This window comes from Prionailurus viverrinus, chromosome F1 (assembly GCF_022837055.1).
Source record: "Prionailurus viverrinus isolate Anna chromosome F1, UM_Priviv_1.0, whole genome shotgun sequence".
In the NCBI taxonomy this organism is placed as follows: domain Eukaryota; kingdom Metazoa; phylum Chordata; class Mammalia; order Carnivora; family Felidae; genus Prionailurus; species Prionailurus viverrinus.
The window spans coordinates 66,746,061-66,765,164 of record NC_062577.1 but is presented as its reverse complement, the minus strand read 5'-3'; the positions used below and the strand labels follow the sequence as shown (position 1 = coordinate 66,765,164).

The following is a 19,104-nucleotide window of genomic DNA, read 5'->3' as shown; positions in this document are numbered from 1 at the left end:
GGAGACAAAAGGTTAGAGGGCTCCAACAGGGGTGATGACTCTGACGCTGACAGCCAGCCACATACACAACAAAGTTCACGAGAGACTTTAGAAAGAAGCACAGTTCTTATTAATTAAAATCACATATCGATTTCTTGTGAGCTGGTTACACAGAGTCATACACTGAATTCTCAACCCCAGTCAAACTGCAAACCTTTGTTTCTGGGTTGATAGAAGCAGGGCATAGCTGGGTGGATCCATCACTACCTCTAAAGTAATAAAACTAATTGAACTGATAAAAGGCAATATACTATCTTATCTGTATAGATCTAACTGGTTCTTCAAAACAGCTCACCACTCACAATTGCTAACCAATCAAAATTGCCAATAGATGACTTTAACTTTCCCTTCCTTGCACTCTTTGGAGGTGAAGAACCATATAACATCTAGTCTAGACAACAAAGATTTGAATTATAGTGATAAAGTGACTGAAATAAGCTCATGATTACAAAAGAATCTTGAACCATTTAGTGAACTGTCAGAATTATCAAATGAGTAAAATCTTTGAGTACATTTAAAGGATTGCAAAAGTTTTTTTAAAAGGCCTTTAACTGGTAATTAGAATTTTCCTATCTAGTATAAATGAAATCTATTAGAATCTGAAAAGGAAAGGGAGCCCCTGGGTGGCTCTGTTGGTTAAGCATCTGACTCTTGATTTCGGCTGGCTCACGACCTCATGGTTTGAGAGTCTGAGCCCCATGTCAGGCTCTGCACTGATGGTGTGAAGCCTGCTTGAGATGCTCTCCCTCTTTCTATCTCTGCCCCTCCTCCATTCACTCTGTCTCTCAAAAATAAATAAATTAGCATTAAAAAAAAGAATCTGAAAAGGAATGGCTAGAAACACAAAAGATTTGTTGGAGTATTAATTGCTAAAAGAAATGTTAGGGAAAACATATTTTCTACTTACTTGTTCCCCTAAATCCAGGCACAGCACCCGGTAGATGTACTGGTTCTGTTTTCGCTTAGCTGGCAGCCGGACTTGTGTTAATTCAATTTTCTCTGTCTTCTCCATGCTCAACTCCAAAAAGAATCGGGAGGGCTCCAAGATCCATGGACACGGGCCCCCTTCAAACACCATTTCCTTTGCAGACCGCCATGTTACCAACGCCACTTCCACAGGGTTTACAGCCTGATGACATTCAAAGAAATTATCCTCGATTGGTCAACTCAACAGTTTTCTCAAGCGAAAAACTCGTAGATTGTTAATTCCCAAACCAGGAGACATGTACATGATGCCTCTCACTTGGAAGCTTCTCAACCTCTGTACTAATTTAGATCCTACCGATATATTCAGGCCTGTGGGTCACTTCACCCATTAATGTCTAATCATTCCAGACCACAACCACTTCCACATTCTCTAAGTTCTTGCAGCATTCATCTGTACTATTCATTTGTACATTAAGTCATCTCCTAATGCTGTTTATTTTTTTTTAATTTTTTTTAATGTTTACTTATTTTTGACAGAGAGAGAGAGAGACATAGCATGAGTGGGGGAGGGGCAGAGAGGGAGACACAGAATCCCAAGCAGGCTCCAAGCTGTCAGGACAGAGCCCAACGCAGGGCTCGAACTCACGGACCACGAGATCATGACCTGACCCGAAGTTGGACGCTCAACCGACTGAGCCACCCAGGCACCCCTCCTAATGCTGTTTAAATGTGTCAAATGCTTCATATGTGAGTCTAATTAGTCTTATGCAGGGTATCCAGGTGGCTCAGTAGGTTAAGCATCTGACTGTTGATTTCAGCTCAGGTCATGATCTCATGGTGCATGAGTTCAAGCTCTGTGTTAGGCTCTGTGCTGACAGCTCTGAGCCTACTTCCAATCCTGTCCCCCTCTTTCTTTGCCTCTTCCCCACTTGTGTGTGTGCACGTGTGCTCTCTCTCTCTCTCAAAAATAAACATTAAAAAAAATAAAATAATAAAAGAGAATTTATCTCCCTCAGCTGGATTTAATATAATATTGTGCACATAAAAGGTATTGAACAATAGCTGTATGAGCATTTAAAAAATTTTTTTAGGAATTACTGTTTTTTTAAAGTTTGTTTATTTATTTTGAGAGAGAAAAAAATAGCACAAGTAGAGGAGGGGAAGAGAGAGAGAGAAAAAAAAAATCCCAAGCAGGCTCCATGCTGTCAGCGCAGAGCCCGACGTAGGGTTCAAACCCAGAAACTGTGAGATCATGACCTGAGCCAAAATCAAGAGTCAAACAGACACTCCACCAACTGAGCCACCCAGGCACCCCTGTATAGGCATTCAAAATGTATATGTATTTTGAGTATAGTTGACACACAATGTTAAATGTGTCAAGAATACAACATAGTGATTCGACATCTCTGTATGTTGTGCTGTGCTCACAAGTGCAGCTACCATCTGTCACCATATAACATCATTACAGCAGCACCGACTACATTCCCTTAACACTGTGACTTTTATTCCCAGGACTCATTCGTTCAGTAACTAGAAGCCTGTATCTCCCCTCCCCTTCACCCATTTTGCCCAACCCCCACCCCTCCCAGCTAGCAACCACCATCAGTTTGTTCACCGTATTCCTAAGACTGATTGTGCTTTTTGTTTATCTATTCGCTTTTTAGATTCCACATTCGTGACATTATATGGAATCATTTACCTTTCTCAGTCTGACTTCTTTATTTTACTTAGCATAATACCCTCTAAGTCCATCCATGTTGTCACAAATGGTATGATCTCATCCTTTATGGCTATGTAATATTCCAGTTTGTGCATGTGTATACTTACCACATCTTCCTTACCCATTCACCTACCGATGGGACACTTGGGCTGCTTCCATACCCTGGCTGTTGTAAATAATGCTTCAATAAACATAGGGGTGCATGTATCCTCTCAAATTAGTGTTTTCATTTTCTTTGGTTAAATACCTAGTAGTGGAATTACTGGATCATATGGTATTTTTTTAAAAAACATTTATTTTTGAGAGAGCACATGTGCACAAGCAAACAGGGGAGGGGCAGAGAGAGAGGGAGACAGGATCCGAAGCAGGCTCTGTGCTGACAGCAGAGTGCCCAATGCAGGGCTCGAGCTCATGAACTACTAAATCATGACCTGAGCCGACGTCGGATGCTAACTGAGCCACCCAGGCACCCCATGGTATTTCTATTTTTAGTTGTTTAAAAAAAAATTTTTTTTTTTTACATTTATTTATTCTTGAGAGACAGAGAGAGACTGAGCACAAGTGGGGGATGGGCAGAGAGAGAAGGAGACACAGAATCCGAAGCAGGCTCCAGGCTCTGAGCTGTCAGCACAGAGCCCAAAGCAGGGCTGGAACTCACAAACCACGAGATCATGACCTGAGCCAAAGTCAGACGCTCAACCGACTGAGCCACCCAGGCGCCCCTTTTTATTTTTAATGTTTGGTTATTTTTGAGAGAGAGAGAGAGAGAGAGAGAGAGAGAGCGAGCATGAGTGGGGGAGGGGCAGAGAGAGAGGGAGACAGGACCCGAAGCAGGCTCTGGGCTGACAGCAGTGAGCCTGATGCAGGGCTTGAACTCATGAACCCGTGAGATCATGATGTGAGCTGAAGTCACCGCTTAACCGACTGAGCCACCCAGGAGCCCCAGTTCTCTTCTAGGTTTTTTATGGTTTCAGATCTCATATTTAGGTCTTTAATCATCTTGAGTTTATTTCTATGCATGGTGAAAGAAGTAGTCCAGTCTCATTCTTTTTCATGTGGCTGTCCAGTTTCCCAACACCATCTGTTGAAGAGATCCTCCTTTCTTCATTGTATATTCTTGCCTCCTTTGTCAAAGATTGACCACACAATCCTGGGTTTACTTTTGGGCTCTCTAGTCTGTTACATTGATCTACATGCTACATACCTATTTTTGTGTCAGTACAACACTGTTTGGATTACTACAGCTTTGTAGCATATCTTGAAATCTGGGATTGTGATACTTCCATGCTTTGTTCTTCTTTGTCAGGATTTCTTTGCCTATTCAGGGTCATTTGTATGGTCCCGTATAATTTTAGTATTATTTGTTCTAGTTTTGTGAAAAATGCTGTTGGTATTTTGATAGGAATTGCATTGAATCTATGTAGATTACATGGCTAATACAAACATTTTAATAACATTAATTCTGGGGCAGGGTGCCTGGGTGGCTCAGTTGGTTGAGTGTCTGACTCTTGGCTTTAGCTCAGGTCATGATCTCACAGTTCATGAGTTTGAGCCCCGCATCGGGCTCCATGCTGATAGTGCGGAGCCTGGTTGGGATTCTCTCTTCAAAATAAATAAACTTTAAAAAATTACATTAATTCTGAGGCACCTGGGTGGTTCGGTCAGTTAAGTGTTCAACTTCAGCTCATGATCTCAACGGCTTATGAGTTTGAGCCCCACATTGGATTCTGTGCAAACAGTGCAGAGCCTGCCTTGTATCCTCTGCCTCTCTGTATCTCTCAAAAATAAATAAACGTTAAAAATAATAATAATAATAAGGGGCCCCTGGGTGACTCAGTCAGTTGAGGATCCAACTTCAGCTCAGGTCATGATCTCACGGCTCCACATTGGGCTCTCTGCTGTCAGTGCAGTGCCCGCTTCAGATCCTCTGTCTCCCTCTCTCACTGCCCCTCCCCTGCACATGCTCTCTCCCTCTCAAAAATAAACAAACATTTAAAAACATTTTAAATTATATCAAATCCTCCAATCCACAAGCATGGAACATCTTTCCATCTGTTTGTGTCATCTGCAATTCCTTTCGTCAGTGTTCTATAGTTTTCACAGTACAGGTCTTTTACCTCCTTGGTTAAGTTTATTCCCAGGTATTTTATTCTTTTTGGTGTAACTGTAAATGGTATTATTTTCTTAATTTCTCTTTCTGCTACTTATTAGTGTATAGAAACACCACTGATTTCTGGGTATCAATTTTGGATCCTGCAACTTTACTGAATTCAGTTATTACTTAATACTTCTAGTATTTTTTTGGTAGAGTCTTTAGGATTTCCTATGTTTCGTATCATGTCATCTGTGAACAGTGATAGTTTAACTTCTTTACCAATAAAGATGCCGCTTATTTCTTGTCTGACTGTATGGCTAGGACTTCCAGTACTATGTTGAATAAAAGTGGTGACAGTGGGCATCCTTGTCCTGTTCCTCATCTTAGAGGAAAAGCTCTCAGTTTTTCACCATTGAGTATGGTGTTAGCTGTGTTTTTTTCATACATGGTCTGTATTATGTTGACATATGTTATCTCTAAACCCACTTTGTTGAGATTTTTCATCATGAATGCATATTGAGTTTTGTCAAACCCTTTTCCTGCATCTGTTCAGATAATCATGATTTTTTTTTTAAGTTTATTTCTTTATTTTGAGAGAGAGAGCATAAGCAGGGGGAAGGGCAGAGAGAGGGCTAATCCCAAGTAGGCTCCACATAATCAGCGCAGAGCCTGAACTCACAAAACTGTAAGATCATGACCTGAGCCAGAATCAAGAATTGAACACTTAACCAACTGAGTCACTGAGGCACCCTCAAGATAATCATGATTTTTATCACGTGTTTTGTTGATGTGGTGTATCACATTGATTTGTGAATACTAAACCATCCTTGCTTTCTTGGAATAAATCCCACTTGTGAGTGATCCTTTTAATCTATTGTTATATGCCCTTTGCTAATATTTTGTTGAGGACTTTAGCAGTTATGTTCATCAGTGCTATTGACCTGTAGTTTTCTTTCTTTGTGGTGTCTCTGTCTAGTTTTAGTAGTATGGTAATGGTGGCCTTGTAGGATATATTTGGAAGCTTTCCTCCCTTTTCTATTCTTTGGAATTGTTTGAGAAGAATAACTATAAACTCCTCCTTAAATGTTTGGTAGAATTCACATGTGAACTCATCTGGTCCTAGACTTTTGTTTGTCAGTTTTTTGATTACTGATTCAATTTCATTACTAGCAATCATGCTGTTCAGATTTTCTATTTCTTCCTGATTCAGCTCTGGAAGATTATATGTTTCTAAGAATTTATCCATTAAATGGATATTTTATTAAATTAAATTAGCAAATAACTTTTGTCCTAAATATATAAAGTAATACATCTATACACGTCATCCTATTTTTCAAAGAACTCTCACTTAAGGGGTACAGTCAAGATTGGTATCCTATTTATAGATGAACAAACTTGTTTTAGGAGAATAAAGTATTATCAAAGTGTAGGTTATTTTTCTGTGCCACACAGTGTCTACAATATTGACTAAGTTGCAAAATGAAGTACAGGGTTGAGCAATCATTCTAAAAATGTAAACAAATCATGTCTTAGTATTTCTTTCCTGAATTAGTTAATCATACTGATAATTGAAATTACTAAAATTAAACATTCCTGTGTCTAATGGCAGTACTCTCTTAAATAATGTATTTGTAAGTCAATTCAACAAGTATTCATTGATGGCTCATTGGGGGATACAGTAATAAAAAGTCAAATGAGGTCCTGCCTCACAGTGGAGCTCACGGTCTGAGAAAGACAGATTTGAAGTTGGTAAAGAGAATAATAAGCATTACAAAAAGGCACACTAATAGGAGAAACAGAATTAGTCAAAGGTTTCACAGAAGGCCTCCTTGAGAAAGCAAGACAAACTATTCCTTTCTCCTAAATATATAGTCCAAAATTAACCAGATCAACTGAATTGAATGTAAATTCCATGTACAAGGACAAATTGAGAACTATACCATGCACTGAAACGTAATATTGATAACAAAGGTAGAACACATGTACTCTTTTAAGAAGGTAAAGGGGAAAATTTATGACCAAAGCACTACACAGAAAAGGGAACCATCAGGGGTGCCTGGGTGGTTCAGTCGGCTGAGCATCTGACTTCGGCTCAGATCACGATCTCATGGTTCATGGGTTCAAGCCCCACATCAGGCTTTGCATTGACAGCATGGATCCTGCTTCAGATTCTCTGTCTCCCTCTCTCTCTGCCCCTCCCCCACTCATGTTCGTTTCTCTCTCTCTCTCTCTCTCTCTCTCTCTCTCTCTCCCTCTCTCTCTCAAAAATAAACATTAAGGGGTGCCTGGGTGGCTCATTTGGTTAAGCATCTGCCTTCAGCTCAGGTCATGACCTCACAGTTCGTTAGTTCAAGCCCCATACCTGGATCTGTGCTGACAGTGCAGAGCCTGCTTGGGATTCCCTCCCTCCCCTCTCTCTCTGCCCCTACCCTGCTTGTGCTACCCCTCTCAAAATAAATTAATTAATTTAAAAAAATAAACACTAAAAAAATTAAAAAAGAAAAGAAAGAAAAGGAAAACCATCATTTTATTTCCTCTCCTTTAACGATGGTTTTCATCCATGCAGATCTGATTTGTGGAGACTCAATAAATATAAAATAAGGCTAGGAATAATCATAAAATAGAAAACCTAATGAAATGACAATGAACCACAGCCAAGTACTTTCATTTAATCAAGCAAGTAGGAAGATTCATCCACTGAGAACAAATAAATATGTTTGAACCATATGTTTAATACTTATGCTGCATAATGTGCAATAAGCCCAACTTAAAATGCAAAATTACAATTAACAACTTACCTTGCTTCTTTCATTAGTGTTAATTCCCCCCCACCCCCCCCCCCATTGAGTGTCTCCTTGTCCCAAGAGTCACTGAGTCGGGATGTGTATCTATTAGCAAGAACTTTTAGACATCAGTTGTAGTTCTTGAAGGGATCCACTATGAAAGCATCCCAGGCTCTACATTTGTTTTGAACTGCCACCTGCCGTAGTGTCCCAGTTATAACGGGCCAGTCCTTAGGGCCCTCCATAATGACTGTTCTGTTGAAAATCTTGAAGTATAAAGGGTAAAAGATGACGACTTCCCTCTCTAGAATCAAGTTTTCTCTCAGAGTTCTTTAAAAGAGACCATACTAATATTCAATATCTTGTTCAGAGTCATGTTTACAGGTATATATGCACATGTAAAAATTCAAATAGTACCTTAAGATCAGCGTACTTAATGTAATTTACTATACATATTTTATACCTCAATAAAAAAGAAGAAAGAAATGAAAAGATCTCCAACTTGCTGATAGAGCTTGAAGATATTCCTGTGGCAGACACATGAGGGAGTACACTCCCTGATACTCAGGCTTGATGACAGAACTGTAGAGCTAAGAGTGAAGGAGTGGTAAATAAAGAGAACACAAATATAACTGATCTTTCACAGAAATCACAGACAGCTGGCAAGACTCTAAGTGGACACAGTGGGTTCCATGAAAAGATATGCCAGTTCCTTACCATGAAGTGCCTCACCTTTAGGGGTTCATAAGCAGCAAACGTGGCACTGCTCTCCAAATACTCTTCATACTCAGTCACACTCACTGTTACCAGAGTATGGCCTAGAGATTTGGCTGCTATATGTGTACTAGAACAGTGCGTTGGTCCAGGTCTTTGAATACCTGCAAATCAAAAAAATATGACTTCATTAGGGTAATAAGCAGTCAGTTCTCAATGGGGATCAGTCTATAGAAATATAAGAATTTTAATACATTAAAAAACATCTTGATCTCATACACTACTAGGCCCCAAATGTTTATATCAAATCTATATAAAAATCTGTTCCTTCTATTAACATGTATCAGGTAAGACACAATTTTATGTTCAGTGAGGAACATAACATATGTATCAGCAAAGGCATTTATAGTTTAGAACGGGAAAGTGAACATTTACATAAATTAAAGTATTAATAGAAAATTATAAGCATGGGCGCCTAAGTGGCTCAGTCAGTTAAGCGTCCAACTCCTGATTTTGGCTCGGGTCATGATTTCATGGTTCATAAGATCTTGTCCCGGGTTGGGTTCTGCACTGCGCTGGGCCTGGAGCCTGAGATTCACTCTCTCTCTCCTTCTGCCCCTCTCCCCTGCTCATGCTCTCTCTCTAAAATAAAAGTTAAAAAAAGAAAATGATAAACATGGAAGTCTAGAAAACAGAAAGATTACTTCTAGTTGGAGAGATAAAGGAAGATTTAGACATGTATAAGATGTATCTCAAGTGATGAATGAGCAAAGATAGAAATACAAATGAGATACGCAGGAGTACGTGAAGGGTGGCTATACGGGAAATTTTCACTTAAGCAGCCTGTGTGGCTAGAGACATATATGAAGCCAAAATATGAAGTTATAAAAGGCACACTGGGTTTTCTTGTAGAGGCCTTGAACATAAACTTTAAGGATTTCAGCTCTATTCCACCAGCAGTGAGAAGCCTCTCGATTTTTGAGCAGGGAAAGTAATGAAAGTGAGTTTCATGAAACTCCATGTGGTGGCCATGGATTATCAAAGGCAAGCACCATTAGGAGGATGTTGTTATATTCTAGGTGAGAGATAGTGAGGGCCTAAAAATTAGGAGACACACTTTGAGAACAGAGAAGAGGAAAGAGACATTATTTTTTAAATGTTTGTTTATTTGAGAGACACAGGAGAGAGAGAGAGTACTCACAAGTCAGGGAGGGGCAGAGAGAGAGGGAGATGAGAATCCCAAGCAGGCTCCGCACTGTCAGCCCAGAGCCCGAGGCAGGGCTCGAACCCACGAACCGTGAGCTCATGACCTGAGCTGAAATGAAGAGTCAGATGCTTAACCTACTGAGCTACCCAGGTATTCCGAAAGAGATATTATATAGTACACTTGGCAAGGGAGAAGTCCAAATTATAGATGTACTGTGAGAATTAAATGAGCTAATATATGAAAACTATTCAGAACAGAGCCTAGCAAATAGCAAATAGCTAAGTAAGTGTTGGATGCTACCCACTGTTATTACTGATTAAAAGACAATAGTAATCAGGATCACACATAATGTTTGGTAAGAGAAAATGATGTTGGTCTTTATGGATAGCTTCTTCATATTCTCTTTTCATTAGAAAAAGATATTTTCAGGGCACCTGGGTGGCTCAGTCAGTTAAGCATTCAACTTCTGCTCGGGTCATGATCTCATGGTTCGTGAGTTCAAGCCCCAGATCGGGCTCTGTGCTGACAGCTTGGGGCCTGGAGCCTGCCTCGGATTCTGTATCTCCCTCTCTCTCTGCCTCTCCCTCCGTCATGCTGTCTCTCAAAAATGAAAAAAAGAAAAAAAAGATATTTTCTTGGGGTGCCTTGAGGGCCTCCATCAGTTAAGCGTCCAACTTCAGCTCAGGCCATGATGTCACCATTCATGATTCAAAACCCGCTAACAACACGGAGCCCACTTTGGATCTTCTGTCCCCCCATCTCTGGCCTTTCCTCCACTCTCAAAAATAAACAAACATTAAAAAAAAAAGAGAAAGAAAAAGATACTTTCTTTTTCTGAATAAATTTAATAATGTCACTACGTCTATCTTAGAAAGATGTATAATATATATATTAAAGAAAGAGGAAGCTTGAGATTAGAAAGATCTTCATAGGAATTGAAGGAATAGCTACAAGGACTCTGAAAATGCTATTCAATTTCTGTGCCTTTGTTTTTAAATTACATCATAACAAGGCAGTTGATGGAATAAATAAAAGTACTACAAAGAAAGGTAATATGTGAATTTATACTATAGTTTGTAGTTTCTGAATTGATGATTGGTCCTTTCATTCAAAGACAAAGAAAGGAGAAAATAAAAGGCTTACTCTTACCTTCCTTGAGAAGAGTAAAGACCCCTTGCTTATCCATGTTCAGATGCAACAATAAATGAGAGCAGTCTGTGAACACGATGACTTCTTTGGTCTCCTTATTTACATGATACATTGCAATGGGGATTTCTATAATCTGGCCAATCTCCACATCAGCATGAAATGGTAACAGTTCCATTTTGTTCAGTTTCAGGACATATACCTAGAGGGAAAAAATTAATCTTTCAAGAAAGTTATGTCAGGAAAGTCTAAGAAGAAAAGAAAGCGTTCCTTAAGTATTTAAATACACACATACATAAACACGTATGTATGTTTTGTGTACAAAAATATGTATCATATACTGTGTGTTGGGGAGGGAGTGTTAATCATGTCACTCATTTCATTCCTTCATCAACTGATTTCTCTAAAGCATCTAACACCATACAGCAAGAATCTGGCAAATGATGGCCAGTGCCCAATTTTCTTAGTTTTTGTAAGCTAAGAATGGTTTTCACATCCTTAAAAGGTTTTAAAACAAACAACAACAAAGAAGAATATGAGAGTATATATACGTGGTTTACAAATGCTAACATATTTACTGTCTGGCCCTTTACAGAAAAACTTTGCTAACCTCAGATATAAAGCACTTCCTCTTCTCAGTATTTTTTTAAAAATATCTTTTGTCTTTGCTATAGATTAAATGTTTGTGTCCCCGCCCCCCCCCCTCAAATTCCTATGTTGAAATCCTAATTCCCCAAAGTGATGGTATTAGGAGGTGAGGACTTTGGGAGGTGATCAGGTCATGAATGAAATTAAATTAGTGCCTTTATAAAAGAGACCCCACAGAACTCCCTAGCCCTTCTACCATGTGAGGTTACAGCAAAAAAGACAGCCTCCTATGAATCTGGAATTTTCCCTCACCAGACACCAAATCTGCTGGTGCCGTGATTTTGGACTTCTCAGGCTCCAAACTGTGAGAAATAAATTTCTGTTGTTTATACACCACCCAGTCTGTGGTATTTTGTTATGGTAGCCCAAAGGGACTATTTTTTCTGTCACTTTCCTTGCTCCTTCTGCTAGTTCATCTTGTTCTGCCTACATCCCTTAAAATGACACATATTACTTAGAGTTCACCTTCTCTTCTGCCTATACGCTCTTCCTCAGAAACCTTACCCAGTTCCAAAACTTCAATGGCCAACCATATGCTGATAATTCCAAATGTTTATTTCTAGTCCTAATCTTTCAGTTGTACTTCAGAACCCTATTATCAATAACAAATATTCACCCAGATGCTCCGCAGGTGAATCACACTAAATGCATTCAAAACTGAATTCATCATCTTCCTCTTTTCCTTTTCCCTTTCCTTGCATTTTATATTCATCCAGCTGCCAAAGCTGCAGAAACCCCTGTCTTTAAATCTTTCAGTCTTCCCCACTCCACTGGGCATCGAATCTGACTAAGTCTACCTGCAAAATAACACTTCATTTTCCCCCTTTTCTCTATTCTCAATACCATATTACTAAGTCAGGCTTAACTGGACACTTTTCCTTCATTTCTCCCTTCGATCAATTCTAATCTACTAGTACATAGCACTAGCAAATATCTTCCATTCCTTTTTTTTTTTTTAATATTATACTTGTGACCGACAAAAAAAATAATCAGGTACTTTCTAAACACAAGCTCTACCATATTATTGACCTTAAAAACCTGGGATGGCTCTCCACTGTCTACCGTGGGAATCAGCAAAAGTTTTCTGGAATAAGCTAGACAGCAAACATTTTAGGCTTGCGGGTGGGGGGGTGGGGGGGTGGGGCACAGTTTCTGAGACAACCCCCAACTCTCTAGTTGTGGCTTGAAAGTAGCAATACATAAATGAATGAAGGTGGCTGTGTTCTGATAAAACTTTATCAAAAAAGCAGCAGGTTGAGTTTGATCCTTAGGCCTTAGTTTGTCTCTGTCTTTTAAAGTCTTGTTCAAATTCTCATCTCTTCATGACAGTCTCTAAGTAGTCAAATCTACAAGGATTTTTCTTTTATATATTAATAATACTTTTACTACACAATTCAAGTAGCTCTCAATCATATACTGCTTTAAAATAACTCACATCATTCCCTTAAAATGTTATTTAAATTCATGTGAATAGATCTCCCAAATAGAATTTAGATTCTTTAAAGCAGGGATGATATGTTATGTTGCTTTGAATGTCCTATAATATCTAGTATGGAGTTAAATGCCTTAAGAGTACTTAGTAAATGTTCACTGAATGATAAGAAAACGCTAAGTCTTTCAGGGGACAACACACATTAACATATATCAAAAGTGGAGGAAAAACAAGAATGCGATTATATAGTAAAAAGAAGTTTTTAATCAAGACAAGCAATATGAGACTAAAAATAAAATTATGAAGGTCATGTGATAATAACAAAATACAGTAACAAAAATAGATAACTAATTATTGAATATATTCCAAGCATTGAAATAAACCTTACCTCATTTAATTCTGACAATAACCCACTGAAGTAGATACTATCATTATCTCCACTTGAGAGATAAGGAAACAAGGATACCCATTCAGTAACTGGCTGTGAAGTGAAGCAGGATTCAACCAAGGTCCAGAAATATTTAAGGAATATGTACTTTCAGATTGAATTTGAGCCTCATTTTCAAATACCCAATTTGGAGTAGAAAGATTTTTAAACATGTTCTGTACTTGGGGCGCCTGGGTGGCTTAGTCGGTTAAGCATCTGACTTCACTTCATGTCATGATCCCATGGTTTGTGGGTTCGGGCCTGGAACTTGCTTCGGATTCTGCGTCTCCCTCTCTCTCTCTGCCCCTCCTCTGCTTGTGCACTGTCTCTCTCTCTCTCTCTCTCTCAAAAATAAATAAACATAAAAAAAAAAACATGTTCTGTACTTAAATTTATTATTTTTATTTGTTCTGTACTTAAATTTGGCCAGCAGTGTCTCAGGGGTGATAATAAGGATCTTTGGAGAGTTATTTACCTTAATTTCTCCATATCGAAAGGGATTTTGTACATCTCGGGCCAAAACAGTACTGTTCCCCCTGACCTGGCCTGCAGTCACTACTCCTTTGGTGGTCACCACAGCCACTGTTTCATTAGAAGAGGTCCAAGTGAAGTTGCCACTGCCACCCTCTACCTGTGAAAAAATAACAACTCTATTTATATTTAACTGCCAATGGAGGAAAATGATATTTAAGCAAAGAAGTAAAATCCAGTGAAATAAGGTTTAAGAAATAATAAAACTATATAACAAATTATTTCTGGGGGCGCCTATGTGGCTCAGTCGGTTAAGCGTCTGACTTCAGCTCAGGTCATGATCTTGTGGTTCGTGAATTTGAGCCCCGCATCAGGGTCTGTGCTCACAGCTCAGAGACTGCAGTCTGCTGCAGATTCTGTGTCTCCCTCTCTCTCTGCCCCTCCCCTGCTCATTCTCTCTGTCTCAAAAATAAATAAACATCAAAAGAAAAAAAAAGAAGAAATTATTTCTGGACATGCTAAGAAGATATGATGCTATAGGAAAGCAGGCACTTGGATAGGGAAATACCAAAGGGAGCTTACGTAATGGCACTATCACAAAATGTCAAAAAGGGCACAAGGGAGCTTGACAAAACTTTACAAAAGTCACAAGTAATGAATATGTGGAAGAGAGACAGAAAGTACAGCATGTCTTATCAACATGATAGTATTCAACAACAACTTGGTTGCCACCAGAAACTGGGTTATGTTACTAAGATTAGGGGGAAAATTTTTAAACATTAACCAAATTTCAACAAATTAAGCTATCAGAGAAACTGAATTATCTCTTTGTAAATTTTTTCGTATTATAGAACACCATACCTGTACTTTATAACGATATAATATTCCCATAGGATGATGTGGAAATGCCAGAAAGTTGGGTGTAAGCTTGATAGGAAAATAAATCTTCACTTCTTGCTGATGTACAATTGGAAATTTTATAAGCTGAATATTTTTATTCTATAGGGAAAAGGGTGCAAAACAGATTTTATAAGGACTTTTTTACAATCCACATTCATTTATTTGCAAAACATCAGCAAAATGGTGTGCTAATGAATTACTCAACCACCTTCTTTCTATAAAAGAAGTAAATAAATATTCCTATTCATTGAAGAACCACAGCTTCTATACTCCAATAATAACGAAAGGGCTTTTATCAGAGTTAAAATAAGTATCACCATCTGGGAAAATTGTTAAAATTTCCTGACATAACAAAGTTTTATCAACATAAGAAGAGATACCATAGTTTCAGAAAGAAAGACCCTTGAACAACCATCAGTTAAATATGTAAACTATGAAGACAAAGGGATATTCCAAGCTACTCAGAATAAAAGGAACATTAAAGGTGCTAGGGTTAAGACAGTCCTTTCATCATTAAAGACACAGCAAGATTGGGGGGAATGTACAGAGATAAAACAACTGCCCCCACTCAACTATCTTGGCATTTTCCCTACAAAGGCAAAAATCAATCAATCAATTTTTTTTATCTATCTGATTTTTTTTTTTAATTTTTTTTTTCAACGTTTATTTATTTTTGGGACAGAGAGAGACAGAGCATGAACGGGGGAGGGGCAGAGAGAGAGGGAGACACAGAATCGGAAACCGGCTCCAGGCTCTGAGCCATCAGCCCAGAGCCTGACGCGGGGCTCGAACTCACGGAGCACGAGATCGTGACCTGGCTGAAGTCGGGCGCTTAACCGACTGCGCCACCCAGGCGCCCCTCTATCTGATTTTTAAAGAAGCCCTGAAGTATGAAATATTTATTATTTTATTTTTTGCTAATGTTTACTTATTTTTAGGACAGAGGGAGACAGTGTGTGATGCAGGGAAGGGGCATAGACAGAGAGAGACACGGAATCTGAAGCAGGTTCCAGGTTCTGAGCTGTCAACACAGAGACCGACATGGGGCTCAAACCCATGAGCTGTGAAATCATGACCTGAGCCAAAGTCGGATGCTTAACCGAGCCACCCAGGCACCCCTGAAATATTTATTAACATTCTCACATCTGTGATAACGGCCCTGAATTTTCTCCTCAGTCTTTAAAGTAGCTGGATCATAAACTGAAAATAAGTCTTTCAGTTTAAGAGAACATCATTCTGCTATAAGATATGGGTGTTCTGGGGGCTAGGGAAGGTAGTGGCAGACCCCAACCTAGGAGGACCCTAGGCTCACCTCGTCCCATGAATATACCCAGAATATATTCCCATGAATATAACTACCAGATCCTCCTAAATACCCCCCAAAACCGACCTGAAGACTACCAGATCAAACTCCATAACTAGGGGTGGAAAAGAAGCCATGCTGAAGAAAATAGGAAGACATGGTTTGGGAGGGAAATAGATTGTGGCCACTGTGGTGGGGAGGGAGCCACAGTAAGTCACAGAGAAGGGTGAGAGACAGACTAGCGTACAGGGAAGTACAGGGAGACAATGATTCCCCATAGCAATTGGCTGGGAAAGCAGAAGGTGAGAGGGGCTGAATTTCGAGTACTTGCAACCTGGGGCTTAAGGCCTGGAGTTTTAAAGGTCGATGGGCATGGGAGGGGAGAGTGTTGGGAGTTGGGGGGAGGGGGCATTGAGCAGCTCCTGGACAGAAAGCAGAGCAAACAGCTTGCAGACACACAGCATGGAAAAAGAGATCTGAAGAGCATCTGGGACACACAGTGGGGAGGTTATCTGCTCTTCTCCAACTGCATCCCAGAGAGGCAGCATTCACAGAGAGACCCTTCCAGAAACAAAGGCACTAGCAGGCACCGTTTCCCTCCCCTGCCTCTCAGGGTAAGTACAGGGCACCTGTGGGAACCGGTGCAGTGCCCACACTCGCTACCTAACTTGCTTACACCAAGCCCCGCCCCCTTGCGCTCCAAAGGAACCACCGCTGCCACTTACGCTCGCCCCACTCCCAGCACAGCAAGCTCCCAACCCCAGAAGAGCGGTCCAAACTCCTGCCCACACCACATCTTTCAACCCAGGAGTTTTGCAAGGCCTGGGTTCTGGTGGCGGTGGCAACAGGTTTCATCTCATAAGCAGACCAGAGCACATCCACTTAAAAGTTGCCACATTCAGGCCAGGGACCAAACACTGCCCACAACAGGCAAAGAGAGCCTCTGCACACGACCGGCTTGAAAGGTAAAGCAGCCAGGACACGACAGCAGAGTACATGCAGGCAGCACACACTGGAGATACTCCCGGAAGCGCCAGGCCCTGGGCAACAGGGGACACTATGAAGCAGGGCACTACAGGACCTCTTTTTCATAAGGCCATTACCTTCAACAGCAGGAGATGTAGCTGACTTTCTTAGTACACAGAAACAGGCACAGAGACTTAGACCAAATGAGAAGACAGAGGAATCTGTCCAGTGAAAGAACAGGACAAGACCACAGTCAGAGATCTAAGTGCAACAGACAGAAGGAACAAGCCTGATGGAGAATTTAAAGTCATGATCATATTCTGTGTCTCCCTCTCTCTCTGCCCCTCCCCCATTCATGCTCTGTCTCTCTCTGTCCCCCAAAAAATAAATAAACGTTGAAAAAAAAATTTTTAAAAATAAAGTCATGATCATAGGGGCGCCTGGGTAGCTCAATTGGTTAAGCGTCCGACTTTGGCTCACGTCAGGATCTCATGGTTGGTGAGTTCAAGTACTGTATCAGACTCTGTGCTGATAGCTCAGAGACTGAAGCCTGCTTTGGATTCAGTCTCCCTCTTTCTCTCTGCCCCTTCTCTGCTTGCACTCCATGTCTCTCTCAAAAATAAACATACATAACATACATAAATAAAAATAAAGTAATGACCATAAAGATACTCGCTGGACTTGAGAAAAGAGTGGAGGACACCAGTGAGACCATTAACACAGAGATAAGGAATAACATAGCAGAGATAAAGGACTCAATAAGTAAAATGAGAAACATGCTTGATGGAATGAACAGCAGGCTGGAGGAAGCAGAGGAACGAATCAGTGACCTACAAGACAGAGTCATGGAAACCAATGAAGCTGAACAAACGGGAGAAAAAAAAGAATTACATAAAACAAGAAGAGACTTAGGGAACTCAGTAACTCCATCAAATGTAAAAATATTTGTATTATAGGAATCTCAGAAGAAGAAGAAAGAGAAAGGGGGCCAGAGAATTCCTTTGAAGAAATAATAGCTAAAAATTTCCCTCATCTGGGGAAGGAAACAGATATCCATATCCAGGAGGCACAGAGAACCTCCAACAAAAGCAGATCCACACCAAGACATATTGTAATTAGAATGGCAGAATAGAGTGATAAGGAAAAAATCTTAGGGGCGCCTGGGTGGCTCAGGTGGTTAAGGGTCTGACTCTCGATTTCAGCTCAGGTCATGATCCCATGGTTGATGAGATCAGGCCCCATGTCTGACTCTGTGCTGACAGCGCAGAGCAGGCTTGAGATTTTTTTTTTTTTCTCTCTCTCTCTACCCCTTCCCTACTTTCACACACTCTATCTGTCTCAAAATAAATAAACATTAAAAAATTATTAAAGGGGCACCTGGGTGGCTCAGCCAGTTGAGTGTCTGACTTTGGTTCAGGTCATGATCTCATGATTTGTGGGTTTAAGCCCCATGTTGGGCTCTCTGCTGTCAGCCCAGAGCCCGCTTTGGATCCTTTGTTCTCCTCTCTGTCTCTGCTCCTCCCCACTCGTGCTCTTTTCCCTCTCTCTCTCTCTCTCTCTCAAAAACAAAAACATTAAAAAAAAGTATTAAAAAAAAGAAAAAATCTTAAAAGCAGCAAGACAAAAGAAGAGTTACATACAAGAGAAACCCATAAAGCTATCAATAGATTTTTCCCAAGCCAGAAGGGAGTAGCATGACCAACGTGCTACATGAGAAAAACCTGCAGCCAAGAATACTCTATCCAACAAGACTCTCAGTCAGAATAGAAGCAGAGAGAGAGAGTTTCCCAGACAAGTAAAACCTAAAGAAGTTCATGACTACTAAACCAGCCCTACAAGAAACCTAAAGAGGACTCTATGAATAGAAAGGGAAGACCATTAGTGAGAGTATGTAAAGTAGACCATACAAAAGAAGTAAAAATGAATACTTCTGTAAAAACTCACTCAAGAAATTCACAAAATAAAAGGATCTAAAATATGACAACATATACATAAACATGGGGAGGAGAAGAGAAAGAATGGGTTCAAAGTTAAACAGCCATCAGCTTAATATTGACTGCTTTATGCAGAAGAGGTTATATACAAACCTAATGGCAACCACAAATCGAAACCACTAATAAATAAGCAAAGAATGCAAGGAAAGAAATCCAAATACATCACTAAAGAAAACCAGCATATGATGAAAGAGGGAAAGACAAGGATCAGAGAAAATATTCAGAAACAACCAGAAAACAAGTAACCAAATGGCAATAAATACATAACTACCAATAATGACTTGGGAAGTAAATGCACTAAATGCTCCAATCAAAGGACACAGAATGGATAA

General features: G+C 40.0%; 1 protein-coding gene across 7 annotated transcripts in view; it reads right to left on the bottom strand.

Moving 5' to 3' along the window:
- The window catches only part of NUP210L (nucleoporin 210 like), an 85,759-nt gene that overhangs the window by 39,338 nt on the left and 27,317 nt on the right, over positions 1–19,104 (bottom strand). For 5 of the 7 annotated variants that reach the window (XM_047841452.1, XM_047841456.1, XM_047841454.1 and 2 more), the window contains 5 exons: positions 14,471–14,608; positions 13,614–13,769; positions 10,635–10,833; positions 8,297–8,442; positions 947–1,168 (listed from right to left, as the gene is read on the bottom strand). In XM_047841452.1, coding sequence (XP_047697408.1) covers positions 947–1,168; positions 8,297–8,442; positions 10,635–10,833; positions 13,614–13,769; positions 14,471–14,608 — 861 coding nt within the window. The remainder of the gene's footprint in view (positions 1–946; positions 1,169–8,296; positions 8,443–10,634; positions 10,834–13,613; positions 13,770–14,470; positions 14,609–19,104) is intronic. The other 2 variants (XM_047841455.1, XM_047841457.1) reach the window with 1 other exon arrangement.